Source organism: Lampetra fluviatilis, chromosome 27, assembly GCF_964198595.1.
Source record: "Lampetra fluviatilis chromosome 27, kcLamFluv1.1, whole genome shotgun sequence".
Taxonomy (NCBI): domain Eukaryota; kingdom Metazoa; phylum Chordata; class Hyperoartia; order Petromyzontiformes; family Petromyzontidae; genus Lampetra; species Lampetra fluviatilis.
In genome coordinates, this window is record NC_136301.1 from 9,584,852 (window position 1) to 9,604,715 (window position 19,864).

A 19,864-nucleotide genomic window follows, 5' to 3' on the forward strand; every position below is an offset into this window, starting at 1 on the left:
GTGAAGGGGGGCGTGTCCAGCGGTGACGTATCCCGGAAGTGCATCCTGTAAACAGCTGATTCAAATTAGAGCGCACGTGTGCGGCTCTGCGGCAGCGGCGGGGTGACCTCCCGCGTGACTCTGACCTCTACGGCCACCCTGATCTGACCCTAAGTGACCCACAACCCCCCCCCCCGTCTCTCTCCCTCCCTACCAGCCCCCCCCCCCCGTCTTCACCATCCACAGCATTCGCGGCAGCTGCGGCCTAGCGCTGCCTCGAGCCGTGCCGGCGTTTGCCAGGGTTCGCCGCCGGCGCGCGAGAGCTCCGGGCGGCGCGGTGATGCGGGGTCCCCGGGTCCCCACCGCGCCGCCTCCGCCGCCTCCGCCGCGGGGCCGGGGAGGCGGCGCGGGAGGTGGTCCCCTGGCGGCGCCGTCGCTGTCGGCGCGGCCGCTGCTGCTGCTGGCGGCGTGGGGCCACGAGGCGCTGGTGCTGGGGTTGGTTCGGGCGCGTCGCTCGCTGCTGCGCGCCGCGCTCGCGGGCTCCGTGCTGCTGCTACTGCTCTGGGTGTCGCTCTTCCTCTACGGCTCCTTCTACTACTCGTACATGCCGGCCGTGAGCTTCGAGGCGCCCGCGCACTACCACTTCAGGTAGCGGGGCCCTGGCCGCCTGGGCTCGTCAAGGAGAGGTCCGGATGGAGGGAGACGCATGCGAGGCGGGGGGGGACGAGACCGGGGGGACGTGGAGACGCACGGGTGGAAGGGGACTGAGGGGGAGACACGAGGGGACCGAGACGGGATTAGAGTTTAGAGCAGACGCGGGGAGCGGGGACGTGGAGACGCAGGCGGAATGTGCTGTACGCGGGAGAGGCAAGAGACACGTGGAGACACGCGGCCATGTGCGGGACGTGAGCGGGGGAGACGCCGGGGACACGGAGACCTGAGGGGGCTCGCAGGGAACACGAGGGGGGAGACGCGGCGAGGAGACACCGGGGGACACAGCCAAGGCGCAGGAGAAACGAGGGAGTCGTGGGGGGCGGAGCACACAGGGGTAACAAGGGGGACACGGGACCGAGGAGACACTACCGGTGGTGGTGGTGGGGGGTGCAGATGCATTGTGTGTTTGTGTGTTGACCTGTCCCGCGACCTGCCAGCAGCGAGCCTCCCACACGTAACGCGACGGCAACCTCGCAGTGCACCTAGCCAGGCACGAGCTGTTGTTGTTGTTGTGTCACCCCCTGTGTGTTGCCCCCAGGTCCGACTGCCCCCGTCTCGGGGAGGAGTTGTGCTCATTCCCCGTGGCTAACGTCTCGCTCACCACCAACCACGGGCGTGACCAGGTCACTCGCACACAGAGACAAAGACCCCCCGTGTAGCCTGCACAGACTGTCGGGGCAAGTGCTGTTAGCGAGCACTAATAGAGGCGGACACCTACGAGGGGGTGGTGTGGTGAGAAACACGCCCGGCCGCCTTTGTCTCCCCAATTTTGAGGAGGACCGGGACCAGTTGATGATGACGATGTTCGGGACCCTGTATCACACATCTCTGGAGTTGGTGGTGATGTTGGTGATGATGTTGACTATGATGTAGATGGTAATGATGTTGACGGTGATGCTGTAGATTCTGATGATGTTGATGGTGGTGGTGATTATGATGTAGATGCTGATGATGTTGATGGTGGTGGTGGTGGTGATGATGTAGGCGATGATGTTCGGGACCCCGTACCACATCTCCCTGGAGTTGGTGGTGATGTTGGTGATGATGTTGATTATGATGTCGATGGTAATGATATTGACGGTGATGCTGTAGATGCTGATGATGGTGGTGGTGGTGGTGGTAATGATGTAGGCGATGATGTTCGGGACCCTGTATCACACATCTCTGGAGTTGGTGGTGATGTTGATGATGATGTTGACTATGATGTAGATGGTAATGATGTTGATGCTGTAGATGCTGATGCTGTAGATGCTGATGATGGTGGTGGTGATGATGTAGGCGATGATGTTCGGGACCCCGTACCACATCTCCCTGGAGTTGGTCCTCCCCGAGTCTCCGACCAATCAGCGGCTGGGGATGTTCATGGTCGTCATGGAGACGTACGGGCGCGGAGGCGAGAGTCTGCAAACAGCAGAGCGCGCGGTACTCACACATTGACAGCACTTGCTACAACACAGCAAGTCCTCCTTTAACACGGGAGATGCGTTCCTGGAAAGTGCCGCGTTGAGAGAAAAACGCGTTGAGCAAAAACAATTCCCCCATGAATAATGTAACGAGAAAGTTTGACCGGATGCGATGAACTACGCATACACAGTGAGATCATCTTCTTGGTTCTTTCGGTAAAGTCACGTAGAAGGAAAATAATAAAAATAAAACATAATAAAATAATTCTCACGACGTTTCGGCCACAACGCAAGCAGCCGTCTTCAGGTGGAGAACAGGTCTGTCGAGAAGGCAGAGTCTGAATGGCACGCCCCAGGCTTGGAGCGACTATTTATGATGGGATGGAGGGGCGTAGAGCGTCTTGACAAAATAATTTGCATATAAAGAGGAATTTTGCATATTTATGGGAAATGCAGATATGCGATTAGTACTACTTGTGAAATGCGTAGGAGGTTTGGCGAGGGGTTTAAAGTCATTATGCCCGTGCATTATGCAGGATTAGCAGTATCACCGCTCCGCTCGGCCGCGCAACTGAAGAAAGTAGTTCTTCATCGGCTGCCCCGAAACCCGCGTTATGACGGGCGTGTCCCGCATTATAACGGGGTACGCTCCACGTTATAACGGTGAGCATTCTGCCTTACAATGGCGCGCGTTCCATTAGAGAACGCATTTCGCGAAAAGCGTTCTCTAATGGAAGAACCGCGTTGCAGTGTGAACGCCACTTGTTAAGCGAGATCTTACCATACACTTCGCTACACGGGACAGTATTTACTGTCGGTAGAGGCATGCAAAACAAAGCCAAAAATCCCCCGTATAGCCTTAACAGACTGTTGGGGCAAGTGCTCTTTACGAGCACCTATGAAAGCCGGTACGGCACACGAGGGCATGTGTGGCCAGCACCACGCCCGGCCGCCTTTGTCGACCTAGTGGCGACATGTATACCTAGCACCAGGTACTCATTTGAGGCGAAGTCGACCTAGGGGAGGCCTATCACCGGTTCAGATAATCGTCACCGGTATTGGCCGTGAGCGCGAATCGAACTCGAGTCACTGCGTTTGGAGTGCAAAGTGCTAACCGCTGCACTACCTCTCCCCACAGTATTGGCATACACACACATTACCGATGTTGTGTTCATGGTGGTGGTTGTGCACGTGATGCAGCGATGCCACCCGTGGTACTGGTGCAGGTGATGTAGCGGTACTGTCCGTGGTGTTTGCGGTGGTGCAGGTGATGTTGCGATACCGCTCGTGGTTGTTGCGGTTGATGGAGACTGTGGTGAACGCACCGCTGCTGCTAGGCGGTTGGACCGAGCAGAAGCAGACGCTTGACGTAAACTTCTACTCGGACTACCGAGAAAACGCGGTGAGCAACCACAACCACCACACGCAGCCACAATACAAACAATTGCATACAATCACACACAACCACCACGCACAGCCACCCACAGCACAATACACTCACACACAATCGAACACAACCACTACACACAATCACACACAACCACCACGCACAGCCACCTACAGCCACAATACACCCACACACAATCGAACACAACCACTACACACAATCACACACAACCACAACGCACAGCCACCCACAGCCACAATACACCCACACACAATCGAACACAACCACTACACACAATCACACACAACCACCACGCACAGCCACCTACAGCCACAATACACCCACACACAATCGAACACAACCACTACACACAATCACACAACCACCACGCACAGCCACCCACAGCACAATACACCCACACACAATCGAACACAACCACTACACACAATCACACACAACCACCACGCACAGCCACCTACAGCCACAATACACCCACACACAATCGAACACAACCACTACACACAATCACACACAACCACCACGCACAGCCACCCACAGCACAATACACCCACACACAATCGAACACAACCACTACACACAATCACACACAACCACCACGCACAGCCACCCACAGCCACAATACACCCACACACAACCACCCCTGCATAGGTGTGCCGTGCCAGCCTTCATAGGCGCTACTCGCTAACAGCACTTGCCCCAACTGCCTGTGTGTGCTACATGGGGGATCTTTGTCTTTGTGTGTGTAGTACCGCCCCACGTGGGGGGCTCTGGTTGAGATTCGCGCGCGCAGAGTGGAGATCTACTCGGCAATCGTGCGCATCCACGCACGATTCACAGGGCTCAGGTGACGCCACCATCATCACCATCATCCCCACCACCACTACCATCAACACCATCATCATCACCATCAACACCATCATCCACGCACGATTCACAGGGCTCAGGTGACGCCACCATCACCACCACTATCAACATGCCACCATCACCACGATCATCACTACCACCACCATCATCACCATCATCACCATCATCACCATCATCACCATCATCCACGCACGATTCACAGGGCTCAGGTGACGCCACCATCACCACCATCATCACCATCATCCCCACCACCACTACCATCAACACCACCTTCATCACCATCATCACCATCATCCACGCATGCTTCACAGGGCTCAGGTGACGCCACCATCAACACCACCACCATCACCACTATAAACACCACCACTATCAACACCACCACCACCACCACCACCACCATCACCACCACCACCACCATCAACACCATCATCACCATCATCACCATCAACACCATCATCACCATCATCACCATCATCACCATCATCACCATCATCACCATCACCACGCACGATTCACAGGCCTCAGGTGACGCCACCACCACCACCATCATCACCATCATCACCATCATCACCATTATCACCATCATCCCCACCACCACTACCATCAACACCATCATCATCACCATCATCCACGCACGATTCACAGGGCTCAGGTGACGCCACCATCATCACCATCATCACCATCATCACCATCATCCCCACCACCACTACCATCAATACCATCATCATCATTACCATCATCCACGCACGATTCACGGGGCTCAGGTGACGCCACCATCACCACCATCATCACCATCAACATCATCAACACCACCATCACCACCACCACCATCACCAGCACCACCATCAACACCACCATCAACACCACCACCATCACGACCATCAATACCACCACCACCAACACCACCACCAACACCACCACCATCAACACCACCACCATCAACACCACCACCATCAACACCACCACCATCACCACCACCATCACCACCACCATCACCACCTATTACCACCATCGCCACCACCACCACCATGATGAGCGGTGCCGTCGCCAACTTGTGCACTCATGTTGATGATGGCCCTGTCCCTCTGGTTCAACTTGTCTGGTTGACGACTCGTGCTTGTGTGTGCTTGTGTGTGGTTCCCGTGTGTGATTGTGGTCGCCGCGTGTTTTGCCGTAGGTACCTGATGTATTACTTCCCCGTGACGTGCGCACTTGTCGGAGTTGTGAGTAACTTCTCGTTCCTGCTCGTGGCCGCGCTGCTCTCCTACCTCCAGTGGGGGGGGGGCAGGCCCCCCGACAACATCCGCGTGCAGGTAAGGGGGGCATGGGGGGGGGCACGGTGGGGGGGGGGGGGGGTCCGGGGGCTTGGGGGGCACCGGGGGTGGGGGACACAGGGAGGGGGCAGAGTGATGGGAGTGAAATGATTCACAGGAATGATTGATGGTGGTGATCGTATTGACGGTGGTGATGGCATCCCTCACCGCAGGTGGACTTCAGGGAGGGAGTGACCCCCGTAACTACCTCAACCCCAGGGACGACTCTGAGGCAACGGCGAGACGCGCTGAGACAGCGGAGAGACGGTGAGAGAGCGAGAGAGAGATCGTGTGAGTGAGAGAGAGATGGTGAGAGTGAGAGAGAGATCGTGTGAGTGAGAGAGAGATCGTGTGAGTGAGAGAGAGATGGTGAGAGTGAGAGAGAGATGGTGAGAGTGAGAGAGAGATGGTGAGAGTGAGAGAGAGATGGTGAGAGTGAGAGAGAGATGGTGAGAGTGAGAGATCGTGTGAGTGAGAGAGAGATGGTGAGAGTGAGAGAGACGTTAAAGAGAGCGTGGAAATAGTGATGGGGTGAGAGGGTGAGCAAGTATGCATTTGTGCATGTGTGTTAACCTCTGTGCATATTTGTGTACCTGTGTGTTCATAAGTGTATACCTGCATGGGTGTGTACTTGCGTGTGTGTGTGTGTACCGCCGTGATGATATCACTACCGCTTCGTGGCGAATGGTGACTATTGTTGTGTGTACTTGTGTGTGTATCTTTGTCTTTGTCCCGGCAAAAACAACCCCCTACCTCATCTTCTTGGTTCTTTCGGTAAAGTCACGTAGAATGGAAATAATAAAATAATAAAAATAAAACATTATGGAAATAATAAAATAATAAAAATAAAACATACTAAAATAATATAATAATATTATTTTATTATGTTTTATTTTATTATTTTATTATTTCCATTCTACGTGACTTTACCGAAAGAACCAAGAAGATGAATCCCTGCAGTCACGAAAGAAGCTTTAAATCGAAATATAACCCCCTACCTCCTCGCTGGTGCCGGGCGGTAACAGTGTCGTGACTGTGAACAATACCATGGGGGGGGAAGGCCGATTCCAATCGGCTTTTTCCCATCATGGTGCTCATAGCCAACACAGCGACAAACGGGGGCTCTGGACGGTGCGACGGGCAGGTGACCAATCCACCTTCAACTAAATTACCACGAGGCCACGGTATAAATCGCAAATTAAGCTTGTGCCGGAGGTCCCGGGAGATGGGCATCTACGGCGTCTCCTGGCAGTCAGGAGACTGAACCTTGGGGTTCCTCTAGAAATGGCAAAAGGCCACTGTGAGTGGCCACATGGAATGTGCAAAGACTCAGTGTGGAGGAGAGGCTGCCACTCCTCTGTCGCGAGCTGGACCAGTACCGCCTGGAACTCGTGGTATTCAGGAGGTCTGGTGGACTGATTCTATCTCTGGTCACTATGAGGTTTTGACAGTCCTCTACTCGAGGCAGAAAACTAGCAACCAACAGGGAGTGGCTCTTCCTCTGAACAAGCGTGGCAGTGAGGTGTGAGAGGCTGTGAGTCCCAGAGTACTGTGGGCTCGCCTTCCCATCAACCAGAGGCGAGGAGTGGTGGTCGTGGTTATTTATGCCCCCACCGAAGATCAACATCAGTGGAGGAATGCAGGCAAGGCCGATTAGTCCGATGCCTTCTATGACCTCCTGTCACAGGTGCTAGCTAAAATGGCCCCTTGGGATAGAGTCATCTTGTTGGGTGCCTTTAATGCCCGAGTTTGTCATGACGCAGGCACCTGGGCATGGTCCACATCAGCGAAATAACCCTGGTAGGAGGCTGCTAGACTTCTGTGCAGCCCATGGGCTTGAAATTACCAACACGCTGTTCCAGCATCGGCACATCCACATATCATGGATGCACGCCAGGTCCAAGTAAGAACATCTGCTGGACTATATATTGACGGAACAGCAGATGCGGGCCCATGTTCTTGACACCAGGATCTACCAACAGTGGCCTGTTCTCAGCTGATGAAAGTTGCAAGTGAGAATGTCATCATCGCTTCGAGTTGCAGTTGGCATCCTCCCCCCACCCCCACTCCTCTTGATGCTGAGGGGAAATGGGCAAGGTTTAGTACTGTGGCTTATGCAGCTGCAATGGCTGCTTTGGGTACGCGGTCCAAACCCTGACGGAGGAGGTGTTCCAGCTAGCTGAGAAAAAGTAGCAGGCCAACTCCCACCATCTATAGCATACCACGTCTGAGAATGAGAAGTGGTGGTTGCTGGTTGTTGTTGAGATGGGATCTGTCTCGGTAGCCCTCGATCATAAATCACTCTTTAATTCCATTAGCACAACACCTATCACCATCCTTTGGGGAAAGACCGGTGATCTGATCTCTGACCCCCAAGAAGAGGTTTGCAGGTTTGCTGAGCATTTCTGTGAGATCTTGGGGGAGGGGAAATCCCTCAGCCCAGAAAACATCATGGGCAAGGTCGGGATGACCCCACTGAAGCTGCTGTGCCTTAAATATTGGAAGAAGTAGTCACGCCATGTGAGTGGCTGGCTGAAGTGCCATCAGTTGGGGAAGTATGGAACGTGATCCAGAGTCTGAGAACAGGAAAAGCGCCGGGCAGAGATGATCTCCCAAGCGAACTGCTGATGGAGGGTGGCATTTGTGTGTCGACATCATAACAACAGTCTGGACCATTGGACAGGTTCCGCAGGATTGGAAGGATGCCCTGGTGGTCCACCCTTCAAGAAGGGGGACTGCACAGACTAACAACTACAGGGGCATCTCCCTCTCCTCAGTCTGCCAGGAAAGGTCCTGGCAAGGATTATTCAACACTAGCAGGAAGTACCCGGCGTTGCCCGGGTCTTAAAAATATTTCAAAACTACTATTAAAAATGTAACAGCAGTGCGTACTGATTGTGGTGGTACCTGCTATGATTACAGCAGTGCATACTATGGTGGTACTTGCTATGATTACAGCCGTGCATACTGACATGGTACCTATGATTACAGCAGTGCATACCGACTGTGATGGTACCTGCTATCACTACAGTAGTACATGCTGACTCTATAGCAGTATTTATCGACTGTATAGCACAACGTACTCACCTGACAGAGTGACGTGGTGAGGCCTAGTCCCGTGCAGAGCCTCCGGCCTCGCCTAGATTGTCCAGCCGGCCGAGGTGGCACCTTGGCAGTCTGGGGCTGGGCTGCTACCCCTGCCCCCCCCCCCCAGCCATGATCTCCCCGGCCGCTCTGCAGTAATATCTAGGACCTATAGTGGTAGCATCTAGCTACTGTATAGTAGTGATAACTACACGCATCGGGGTGGGGGGGACATCACACAGTGAAGAACTGACGTGAGCGTTTAGTGTATTTTTATAGCATTTTTACGCGAAGAAAATGTCCCCCTCACTCCCACCAAAGGCGTGCGACTTGGCATGGGCCGTTCCCCCCACCAAAGGCGCGTGAGTTGGTACGGTCGTGCAGGCGTCATAAATAAATAAATAAAATGGAAGCGCGCACTAAATCGCTAATTAAACCAATTTAAAGTTGACGGGTGTGAAAAAGGAATAGCGCTTGCTGACCGTGGGGCTTACGGCGTGGTGCGTGGCTATTTTTTTTAACGTAAACCCCACCGTTGGAGAGCCAAGCGCGCGACCACACACACAAACCCACAAACAATTTGACTTCTATATATATAGAAGATTACCTTTCCAGGTACGCCGAGGAGAGGCTTGTGGAGCCCCAATGTGGTTTCAGACCAGGGCGGTCCTGCACAGTTGCCATATTTTCTGTCTGTCTGCTACAGCAGAGGTGTAGGTGATTCCAACAAGACCAACATCTCTGCTTTATTGACCTGGTCAAGGCTTATTTATACCATCAGCAGGCCAGGGCTTTCAGTTGTTCTTCGTGCTTTTGGAGTCCTGGACTCTCTGCTCACAATCATTAAGGGCCTTCATGATGGTGGCCAGGCCCGGGTAAAGCAACGTGGCCGGGCTTCAGAGCCATTCCCTGTTCACCTTGGGGTGTGACAGGGATGTCCTCTGACTCCTAAATCATTAAAAAAATGTTGACCACATAGTTCGGGAAGCCTTTCATGGCTGTACCGGAGGAATTTCCGTCTGGTCTAGATACAATGGGAGGCTGATCGATGACCGGGTGCGGTCGAGGGATGGCTCTGCGCTGGTTAGAAACATTCACGCTGGCCTGCCTACGATCCATCCTGGGTTCAACCAGGCTGAAATGTGTGAGGAGCTCACAGATCCTTGAAAGATCTGGACACAGTCACATCAGTGAGCTCCTCTGGCAGGCAAGGCTGTGTTGGCGAATGGCGGTTGTTATTGTCGTGTACCCGCGTATGTGTGTATCTGATTGTGTCTTTGTACCTGCGTCTGTACCTGTGTGCGTAGAACTGACTGCTGGACAAACGCTGCTGATGCCGGCAGGAACAGGTGACACACGCGGGGTCACTTGGGGCTACCCCCCCTCCTCCTCCCCTCTTCCTCCACCCCCTCCCCTCCTCCTCCCCCCTCCTCCTCCCCCTCTTCCTCCACCCCTCCCCCTCCTCCTCCCCCTCCTCCTCCCCCTCTTCCTCCACCCCCCTCTCCTCCCCCCTCCTCCTCCCCCTCCTCCTCCCCTCTTCCTCCACCCCCTCCCCTCCTCCTCCCCCTCCTCCTCCCCTCTTCCTCCACCCCCCCTCCTCCTCCCCCCCTCCTCCTCCCCCTCTTCCTCCACCCCCCTCTTCCTCCTCACCCCCTCCCCTCCTCCTCCCCTCTTCCTCCACCCCCTCTTCCTCCACCCCCTCTTCCTCCACCCCCTCTTCCTCCTCACCCCCTCCTCCACCCCCTCTTCCTCCACCCCCCTCCTCCTCCCCCTCTTCCTCCACCCCCTCCCCTCCTCCTCCCCCCTCCTCCTCCCCCCTCTTCCTCCACCCCCCTCCTCCTCCCCCCCTCCTCCACCCCTCTTCCTCCTCACCCCCTCCCCTCCTCCTCCCCCTCTTCCTCCACCCCCTCTTCCTCCACCCCCTCTTCCTCCTCACCCCCTCCCCTCCTCCTCACCTCCTCCTCCTCTTGCTACCTCCTCCTCCTCTTGCTGGTGATGGCCATTTTTTTACCTTTATGGTTGTTGACAGCCAACGTCATTGTTCATGATTAATTATTGGGTTAGGCCATGTACCGATCTGGCCGTGATTGTCTCATAAGGCCCTCCACCACCCGACACGGCCAAACAAATCAAAGCGTCACGTGGTGCACAGGCGTTTAACGGCGCGCCGCTTGTGATCGTGTCGGTTCAACTCACCCCGGTGGCGGGTAAGGGAGTGATTCTCACACACCAGGCGAGATTGAGAGTGATTCTCAAGTCACCTGCTGTGAGTTAGAGAGATTTTATCACCCGGTGAGTTCACAAGAAATTCTCACTCGCCTGGTGAGTTGGAGAGCAATTCTCTCCAAATAATCAATTATTAATGAGAATCGTGATGTTTTCACAGGCCGTGGTGGTCGTGGTGATGGTAGTGGTGATAGTGGCGGTGATGGTGGCGGTGGTGGTGATGGCGGTGGTGGTGGTGCCGTGCTGGAGACGCTGGGAGTTCGCTCGCCTCTGCCGCTCGTTAGAGGTAACACTGGTGATAGTGGTGATGGTGGTGATGGTGGTGATGGCGGTGGTTGTGATGGGGGTGGTGGTGATGGCGGCGGTGGTGGTGATGGCGGTGGTGGTGGTTGCAGTGGTCGTGATGGTGGTGGCGGCAGCGGCGATAGTGATGGTCGCGGTGATAGTGATGCTGGTGGTGGCGGGGCGGTGGGTGGTGGGTGGTGGCGGTGGTGGTGGTTGCAGTGGTCGTCATGGTGATGGTGGTGGCAGTGATAGTGATGGTCGCGGTGATAGTGATGCTGGTGGTGGTGGTGGTGGGGCCGTGCTGGAGACGCTGGGAGTCACTCGTCTCTGTCCGCTCGCTCGAGGTTACGCCAGCGGCGGTGGTGGTGGTAGTGGTGGTGGTAGTGGTAGTGGTGGTGGTGGTGGTAGTGGTGGTGGTGGTGGTAGTGGTGGTGGTGGTGGCCATGAGGGTGATTAGCGACGTCCCGTTAGCCGATCCCTCCCGACCCCCCCACCCGCTAACCCCGCCCCCACTCCCACCTCCTCCAGTTGCCGTGGGGACCACGGAGGAGGCCACTGCCGTCGTCGCCACCGACGACACGGAAGAGGGTGACGCCCCCCCTCCTTGCGACCTCTGACCCGGAGCAGGGGTCACTCAGGCAGCGTCACGTGACCTCGCTTATGCACTTCCGCCCCTAACCCATCGCCCCCCCCCCTCAACTATGATCCTTGAACACTTGACCCACGGCCCTGCACTGTGACCCACGACCCTGCACTGTGACCCAGCGCCCTGCACTCTGACCCAGCGCCCTCTGCTCTCCGTGATGCTTGTGGCGATCTGCCAGTCCCAGTGCATACTTAAGACTGTTACAGAGCTCCCTCTCTACCCCCTCCTCTCCCCTCTGCACGTTCGCGATTGCTTGAAAAAATATAAACAAATAAACTCAAATGACCCGATGGTGACCCACGTCTGCCAATATGTCTCCAACCTTGCCTAGACCACCAGCTCCAGAGTGGGGACGCGTGACCGTACATTCGAAGCGATCGCCGACGCGACGGAGGGCTGGGAACGTGGCCGCATGAGCGAGCGCTCGGGTCTCCTGGGTAGAAGGGGGCCCCTGGGTTCGATTCCCGACTGGGTCGCTACCCCTCTCTGGCGAGTTTGTATGTATGTATGTTGAACTTCTTTCGCACCATACGTAGCCAACCGTGCGAATCGGTAGGTGCGAGAAAAGTTTGTTCTCCCCTTGTTGTGCATGGGTTTTCTCTGTTTAGTGACATAGAATAAGTAATGTAGCAGCGTAGCGCTGGCTGCTGGCAGGGAAGGGGATCTGCAGCTTGCAGCAGCCCTGACGTCAGCAGGCCACGTGACACACCAGAGGGGATATCTGGAGTAAAGGTTACAGAAGGAGCACGTGGGGGGAGCCCCCGGAACCCGCTGGTAGGTTCTAGACAAGGGGCGTGGCCAGGAGCAAGGCCACGCTGGGAGCATAAAAGGGGGCCCTGAACGAGAGCTCGGGGCTGTCGTTTGGAGTGGGATCTCCGTCGTGCTGTTCAAGATCGTCGCTGTCTTCACTCGATATTGCGCTGCTAGACGGTAGTTGGCTGTCTCGGTTCAGCGCCGTCGGTGTTAGACGGCTCACGTTGTGTTTAGGCTCGCGACCCAGGTAGAGTTTACACTGAGACCTCCTTTACCAGTGGCAAAATATAGTAGTAGGTTTTTACCCTTTCAACTGGTACAAAAACTGACACCTTTATACAAGGCATCATGTTTGCAATAACCACAACACAATCAGTCAAAATGCATCATCTGGTCCAACACCAATGGAGACAAGGCTCTAAGAAAAGCTGTCTCGGGTGTGGACCAATCGACTTCAAGGACAGTGCATATTATTATCATCATCAGAGTTGTTTCTTTTTGTTTGCATTTTGACTGCTTTGTGTTGTGGTTATTGCAAACATGATGCCTTGTATAAAGGTGTCAGTTTTTGTACCAGTTGAAAGGGTAAAAACCTATTACCACGTAGAGTTGTGTATAAAGCGAGCGACAGAAGAGCGTGGACCAGCGTAGGGTGTGTATTGTGCAAAGGGTGCTCGGCTAAATAAAAGTGCCCTCAAATCTTCGTGTCTCCGAGTTGGTCACTACATCTGGGTTCTCCGGTTCCTATAAAAACATACAGTACCCAGGAGAGCCTCATCGAGTCTCAAGGCTCATGTTCAGGAGGGTCCTGCCAGGTTTGTCGCAGCGATAGGGGGCGATGCTGCTGCTGTGTGATCCAGTTGAAGAGTTTTGCAGGGAATGTCAACGTTGGGGATGTGGTTTGGCCGATGCCGGTTCCACTGTGTGTGGGTTTAGCTATGGGAGGAAGCAGAACCCGGAGGAAACCGATTCAGAACAGGGGGAGAAGATGGAAAATCTGAAGCCAACACTTTGAGCTTTATGCAGACATGGGACAAGTGCTGTTAGCAGGTAGCAGCACCTATGAAGTCTGCCACGGCACACGAGGGGGTGGATGGCCAGCACCATGCCCCTTTTGACTCCAATGTTCATGTTTACACACCGCACCAGACACCCTTTGGAAGCTTAGTCGACTTAGGGGAGGTTCAGCTCTGGTTCAACTATCCAACTGGTTGCCTGGTTTGTCGCGCAGCGCACCAACAACGTCACCACCCCTCCCGACTCTCACTGCAGAACAGGGGGAGAACAAACAAACTCCACACAGAGAGATGCCCAGGTTGGGAATCGAACCCAGGGACTTCTCGCTGCGAGACGCATCACCGTTCACGTCGCTCGCTCTCTGCAGCAGCAGCTGCATCGGTGGCATTGAAGAGGAGAGCGGACACGGGCCCGTTACGGCATCACGGGTTTATTTGCCCTAGAGGCTTCTTGAGTGGCACACACACACACACAGGTTCAGTACACGAGGCCCCAACAGTCTGAATATTCCTGCTCATAAACACCGCGATTGGGTACGTGCGTGCGCGTGCGTGTACGTGCAAGCGTTGTTGATATTCGGGGCGCTGGCCCAGCTGTAGTAGTAGCGCCTTCACTGCAAGTTGCGGGGACTCGAGGTTCGAACCCGGCAGGCCACCCTGGTTAATACTGCGGTGGTGCTAGGTATTATCCATTAAAATACTACCACTCCGCGTCATCCACCGCACTCGCGATGACCGTGAAACATCCCGTGAAACATCCCGTGATGTGATGTGAAAGCTCCTCGGGCCACCTTGTGCCCGAGGAGCTTGCAAAGCAGCAGCATGGCCCACCACCCGCACCACCCCCTACCCTCGACCACCACTACCGCGGGCTGTGTCTGTGAAATGGCGGCAGGGCCTTGCGGAGTGTGATGCTCCCAAAGGGACAATCGTCACACCCCCCCCCCCCCCCATGGTGTTCATTGTGACTCCGTCCGTTTCCCCCGCCCACCTCTTGCCCACCACATCCAGGACGAACCTACCCCCGCTACGGGCCTGTGCCCACTAAGCCACGTTGCCAACCTCCAGTCTTAAGCCTGCGACCCAGAATACATCTGCCTACCCGGCACACCGCATCAAGTATCCCTCCCTCGGCCTGTGGCTACGTACGGCTCACCACGAACCCCCGCCTCCCCCCCCCCCGCAACTCGGTCGAGTGCTCGCCTGCAAACTGTTTGGTGAGAAATGACGCACAGGCTACAAGACGACCGCCCCCACCCCGCCCAAAGCAATAGAAGGTCCCCTCCCACAACTCCCATCACGCAGATAAATGCAGGGCTGCCTCACCACCCCCCCCCCCGAGGCCCCCTTCTGGTTTCACAATTGCAGCGCCCCCCCCCCCTGTAAGAGGGTGACCGTCTCCTGCTGCTGCCTGTAAACAACAACAGAGATAACGGAGGCGGCTCCACAACCGGTGAACGCTGTGCACGGTGAGGAGGGGATGCACGCGAACAGCACATTTCGCGGAGAATGAAATTGGCCTAGGAATTTTTTTTAAAATAAATGACCTTAAATAAATACATGAATCCAATCACTTTATGTCTCTCTCTATGCAGCAGTCGTGTAGAGTTCCAGATGCGATTCGCGGATAGCCAAAAGCGCGTACAGCGAGCTCGCGAATAACGAGGGAATTCCGTACACGCGGTAAATGTCGCATCGCTCGCGAGGCCGAGGCCCGCAGAAATCTCACGCCGGCCGCAGGGTTCGCTCTCAGCCCCCGTCACGACTCCTCGTCCAGTGGACGACGAATCGTAACGGGTGTCGCTGCACGTTGGCTGTCGACGGCGCTGCCGGCGAACAGAGCGCACGCCCGCACAGCTCCATCAGCATACGCTATCAGCGGTGCACAAGCACAGACCACAACTCGGCTCTTGTCTACAATAACAACAACGCCGCCGCCACCGTGTGTGCGTGCGCGTGCATGGCCTTAAAACGAAACTTAAATAGCAGGCGACGTTTTGGACGTTGGCCCTTCCCTTCATCGCACACAGAGAGAGAGAGAGGCTGTCGGTGAGAGTGGGTGATGGTGACGTACGGCTGCTGATGTAGACGCAGAGCGACAACTACAATCTCATATCCAGGTGGTCAAGCCAGATAGACACGTCAGGAGCACCGTATCGCGTCGCTGCGATGTCTCCGTCATATTTGTGGATTGGGCTGCGTCGTTATACGTTGAACGTTCTGTTCAGGATGAACAAAGTGGCACACTACTGGGGCGTTTTTAATTGTCCAATTGTGCATCAGGCATCCGCATCTGCTACGGTTTGGTTTGTACGGATGCGGTCGAGGGTGGACATTGAATGAGCTTCGTGGAAGATCAAAACCAGGAACTTTGGAGATGATGATGACGACGACGACGACGATGATGATGGAGGCGACACCGTGGGCATGGGGGCCTGCGGAGAATCGCGTCCGAGTTCGCCGGACGACGTCAATTTTAAAATCATCGTCCGAGTGACCTCACAGCCGTACAGGCCGACACCGACTCTCAACGACAGCCTCACCCGCATTCACAGTCTCTGAACCACGACTTCATGGGGCCAACGACGGGGCACAGCGCGTCACCTAAAGCCTCGAAATCTCCTCTTCCAGTCGGGCCGAGCTACAGTCCCAGCCTGACCTACAGTCCCAGCCTGACCTACAGTCCCAGCCTGACCTACAGACCCAGCCTGACCTACAGTCCCAGCCTGACCTACAGTCCCAGCCTGACCTACAGACCCAGCCTGACCTACAGACCCAGCCTGACCTACAGACCCAGCCTGACCTACAGACCCAGCCTGACCTACAGACCCAGCCTGACCTACAGTCCCAGCCTGACCTACAGTCCCAGCCTGACCTACAGACCCAGCCTGACCTACAGACCCAGCCTGACCTACAGACCCAGCCTGACCTACAGACCCAGCCTGACCTACAGTCCCAGCCTGACCTACAGACCCAGCCTGACCTACAGACCCAGCCTGACCTACAGTCCCAGCCTGACCTACGGTCTGCAGCCTGAACTACAGTCGGGCTTAACTATCGTCTGAACTACATGCGGTCTGACCTACAGTCTTACAGTCTGACCTACTGCCTCACATCTTGACCAGGAATTGCACAGTCTGAGCTACAGCATCGCATTCTGAACTACAGCCTGCGCTACATCGTTACGGCCTGACCAAGTCTCAGCTTGCCCTACAGCCTCACAGCCTCACCTACAGCCTCAACTACAGCCTCACAGCCTCGCCTACAGCTATCACTGCCTGCCCTACAGCTACCACTTGCCTGCCCTACAGCCTGAGCACCGCACCGCCACCCAGACGGACACACACACACAGACGTCCACAATGAGGCTCAGGAGGGGGGGGGGCTCCTGCCCAGTGGAAGATGGGGGAGGGGGGGCACAGGAGCTGGGAGGGCTGGGGGGGGGCTGAGGAGAAGGCACGGGGATCAGCGGAGGGGGCGGGGGGAGCAGCGCATGTGTGCCGCCCCCCCCCCCCATGGGGGAGCGCGTGCGCGCGTCCTGTGCTTCTCTGCGCACGTGTGTACACTCGCACACAAGCACGCACACAAGCACGCACACAGGTGTACACCTGCGTGCGTGAGTGCACACTCTTACGGGTATACGCGTGTACGTGTGTGCACGTGTACACACACACACACACACAGGTGTATACGTGTGCACGTGTGTGCACGTGTACACACACACACACACAGGTGTAAACGCGTGTACACCTGTGTGCGTGCGTGCACACTCTTACGGGTATACGCGTGTACGTGTGTGTACACACACACACAGGTGTATACGCGTGTACGTGTGTGTGCGCATGTAGCCTCGTACAAACGCAAGCACACACACACACACGTACACACGCGTGTGTGTGTGTGTGTGCGCGTGGCACACTCACGTACACACGTACACGCGCGTGTACACGTGCGCGCGCTAGGAGCGTCTGTGTGCAGACTTGCGAGCCTGGCTCTTGGAGCCTCTGCCCGAGGCCTCCTCACTGCAAGAGACAACGACGACAACAACAACAAAGATAAAGGTCCCGCAGGTAGCCCAGCATGGCTGTCGGGGCAAGTGCTGTTGGCAAGCAGCACCGATGGGGGGAGTAGTGTGGTCAACACCGCACCCTTTCGGCCGCCTTTGTCTCCCCAACGGCGATGTTTACACATTGCACCAAGAGTGGTTCAGATGTTTGTCACCGATGTCGGTGAGTGGGAATGGAACTCGGGTCGATTCGAGTGCGCAAACCACTGCACCGCTGCTCCCCGGATGAAGTAAGGGGCCGTCCATAAATGACGTCACGGGATTTTGGACGATTGTTGACCCCCTCCCCACCCCCCCATCGTCACACGGCGTCACAAAAAGTCAGACCCCCCCCCCTCAAATATGACGTCAAAAAGCTCTGCCCCCCCCAAAATAAAACATGCTTCAAATCGCTTTAAACTATTGTCATTGTAGTGCGTATTTAATGTGCCGCTGCACTCTGATGTTGTAGGAGAAAACATTTATTAAAAAGTCTATTTAATTAAGTAGAACGTGTTGTCTATATTTATTTCAAGTTGCGCATTTTGATGTGACGTCACATTTCTCAACCCCCCCCCCCACTCGTCACACATCGTCACAAATGTCTGACCCCCCCCCACCCAGGTGCATGACGTCATTTACGGTACAAAGACAAAGACCCCCGTGTAGCCTAAACAGACTCTTGGCGAAGACCTATGAAGGCCGGCAAGGCACAAGAGGGGGGTGTTTGGCCAGCACCACACCAAACTGCCTTTGTCTCCCCAGTGGAGATCTTTACCAGACCGCACCAGGTACTCATTTGAGGCTGAGTGGACCTGTAAGGTACACACAACACACACAGGGAGGGGAAGGGGAGAGTCACCTGGTCTCCAGCTGTTTCAGAGTCGCTGACATCCGATTGGTCGTCTCCTCCAACTTCATCATCAACTCCGACTTCCTGCCTCCCACCTCCTACACACACACAGACAAAGCTCTCCCATGTAGCCCACGCAGGTTGTTGGGGCAAGTGCTTGAAGCGAGCAGCACTTATGAAGGGGCGGTGTGGCCACCACCACGCCTGCCCGGCCACCTTTGTCTCCCCAATGCCGATGTTCCATACCCATCGCACCAGGTACTCATTGGGGAGGCCCCACACGGGTTCAGATTATCGTCACAGGTGTTGGTGGCCATCAACGGGATTCGAACGCTGGTTGATGTGTTGGTAGGGCAGTGCAGCACTAACCGCTACGCACACACCACGCTCACTCGCTCACCACGCTCACCCGCTCTCACTCACCCTAGCTCTCTCGCTCCCCGACTCACGCTCGCCCCGTCACTCACCCCCAGTGCGCTGCGCATGTCCCCCACGTGCGCCCTCAGGGAGGCGATGGCGTCCGCACCGTCGAGCGTGCGCGACTCGGCGCGCTCCTGCAGACGCACATCATCGTCAACATCATCATCAACATCATCATCAAAATCATCGTCAACATCGTCAACATCATCCTCAACATCATCAACATCATCATCAACATCATCGTCAACATCATCGTCAACATCATCACCATCAACATCATCATCGTCAACATCATCAACATCATCGTCAACATCATCATCAACATCATCGTCAACATCATTATCAACGTCATCGTCATCATCATCGTCATCAACATCATCAACATCATCATCAACATCATCATCAACATCATCATCAACATCATCATCAACATCATCGTCAACATCATCAACATCATCAACATCATTGTCATTATCATCACCATCATTGTCACCTTCGGCACTATCATCACCGTCACCATCATTGTCATCATGGTCACCGTTTAATGGTCACCGTCACCATCACCATGGTCACCATCACCAAGGTCACCGTCACCATGGTCACCGTCACCATGGTGACCATCACTATCGCCGCCATCGTCGTCGTCACCATCGTTATGGTCGTCATCATCACCGTCACCGTCATTATAATCGCGAGCATCATCACATCACCTTGGTGCTCGCTAACTGCACCTGCCCCTAAAGTCTGTTAAGACTGTAATAAAAGACTCGGACGCTTCTCTCTGTCCTGTGTCCTTTATTTGGGTTCGATCTCTTTTCCCTCACGGCACTGCCCTATATACTCTCTGCTCTGCAG

General features: G+C 55.3%; 2 protein-coding genes across 2 annotated transcripts in view; one reads left to right on the forward strand and one right to left on the reverse strand.

The window, feature by feature from the left end:
* Positions 1–2: 2 nt before the first annotated feature.
* Positions 3–12,997, forward strand: BSCL2 (BSCL2 lipid droplet biogenesis associated, seipin). Its single transcript, XM_078869201.1, has 10 exons — positions 3–627; positions 1,232–1,316; positions 1,972–2,115; positions 3,364–3,498; positions 4,251–4,348; positions 5,546–5,681; positions 5,855–5,948; positions 10,073–10,114; positions 11,152–11,277; positions 11,805–12,997. Exons 1-10 carry the CDS (start codon positions 320–322, stop codon positions 11,891–11,893), a joined length of 1,257 nt encoding a protein of 418 aa, XP_078725327.1. The 5' UTR covers positions 3–319; the 3' UTR covers positions 11,894–12,997.
* Positions 12,998–15,229: 2,232 nt separating this feature from the next.
* Positions 15,230–19,864, reverse strand: part of LOC144942383 (protein RUFY3-like) — a 44,277-nt gene continuing 39,642 nt past the window's right edge. Inside the window, exons 13-15 of the mRNA XM_078869216.1 lie at positions 19,057–19,143; positions 18,599–18,687; positions 15,230–17,713 (exon numbers count right to left, since the gene is read on the reverse strand). Coding sequence (XP_078725342.1) covers positions 17,650–17,713; positions 18,599–18,687; positions 19,057–19,143 — 240 coding nt within the window. The 3' untranslated portion in view covers positions 15,230–17,649. The remainder of the gene's footprint in view (positions 17,714–18,598; positions 18,688–19,056; positions 19,144–19,864) is intronic.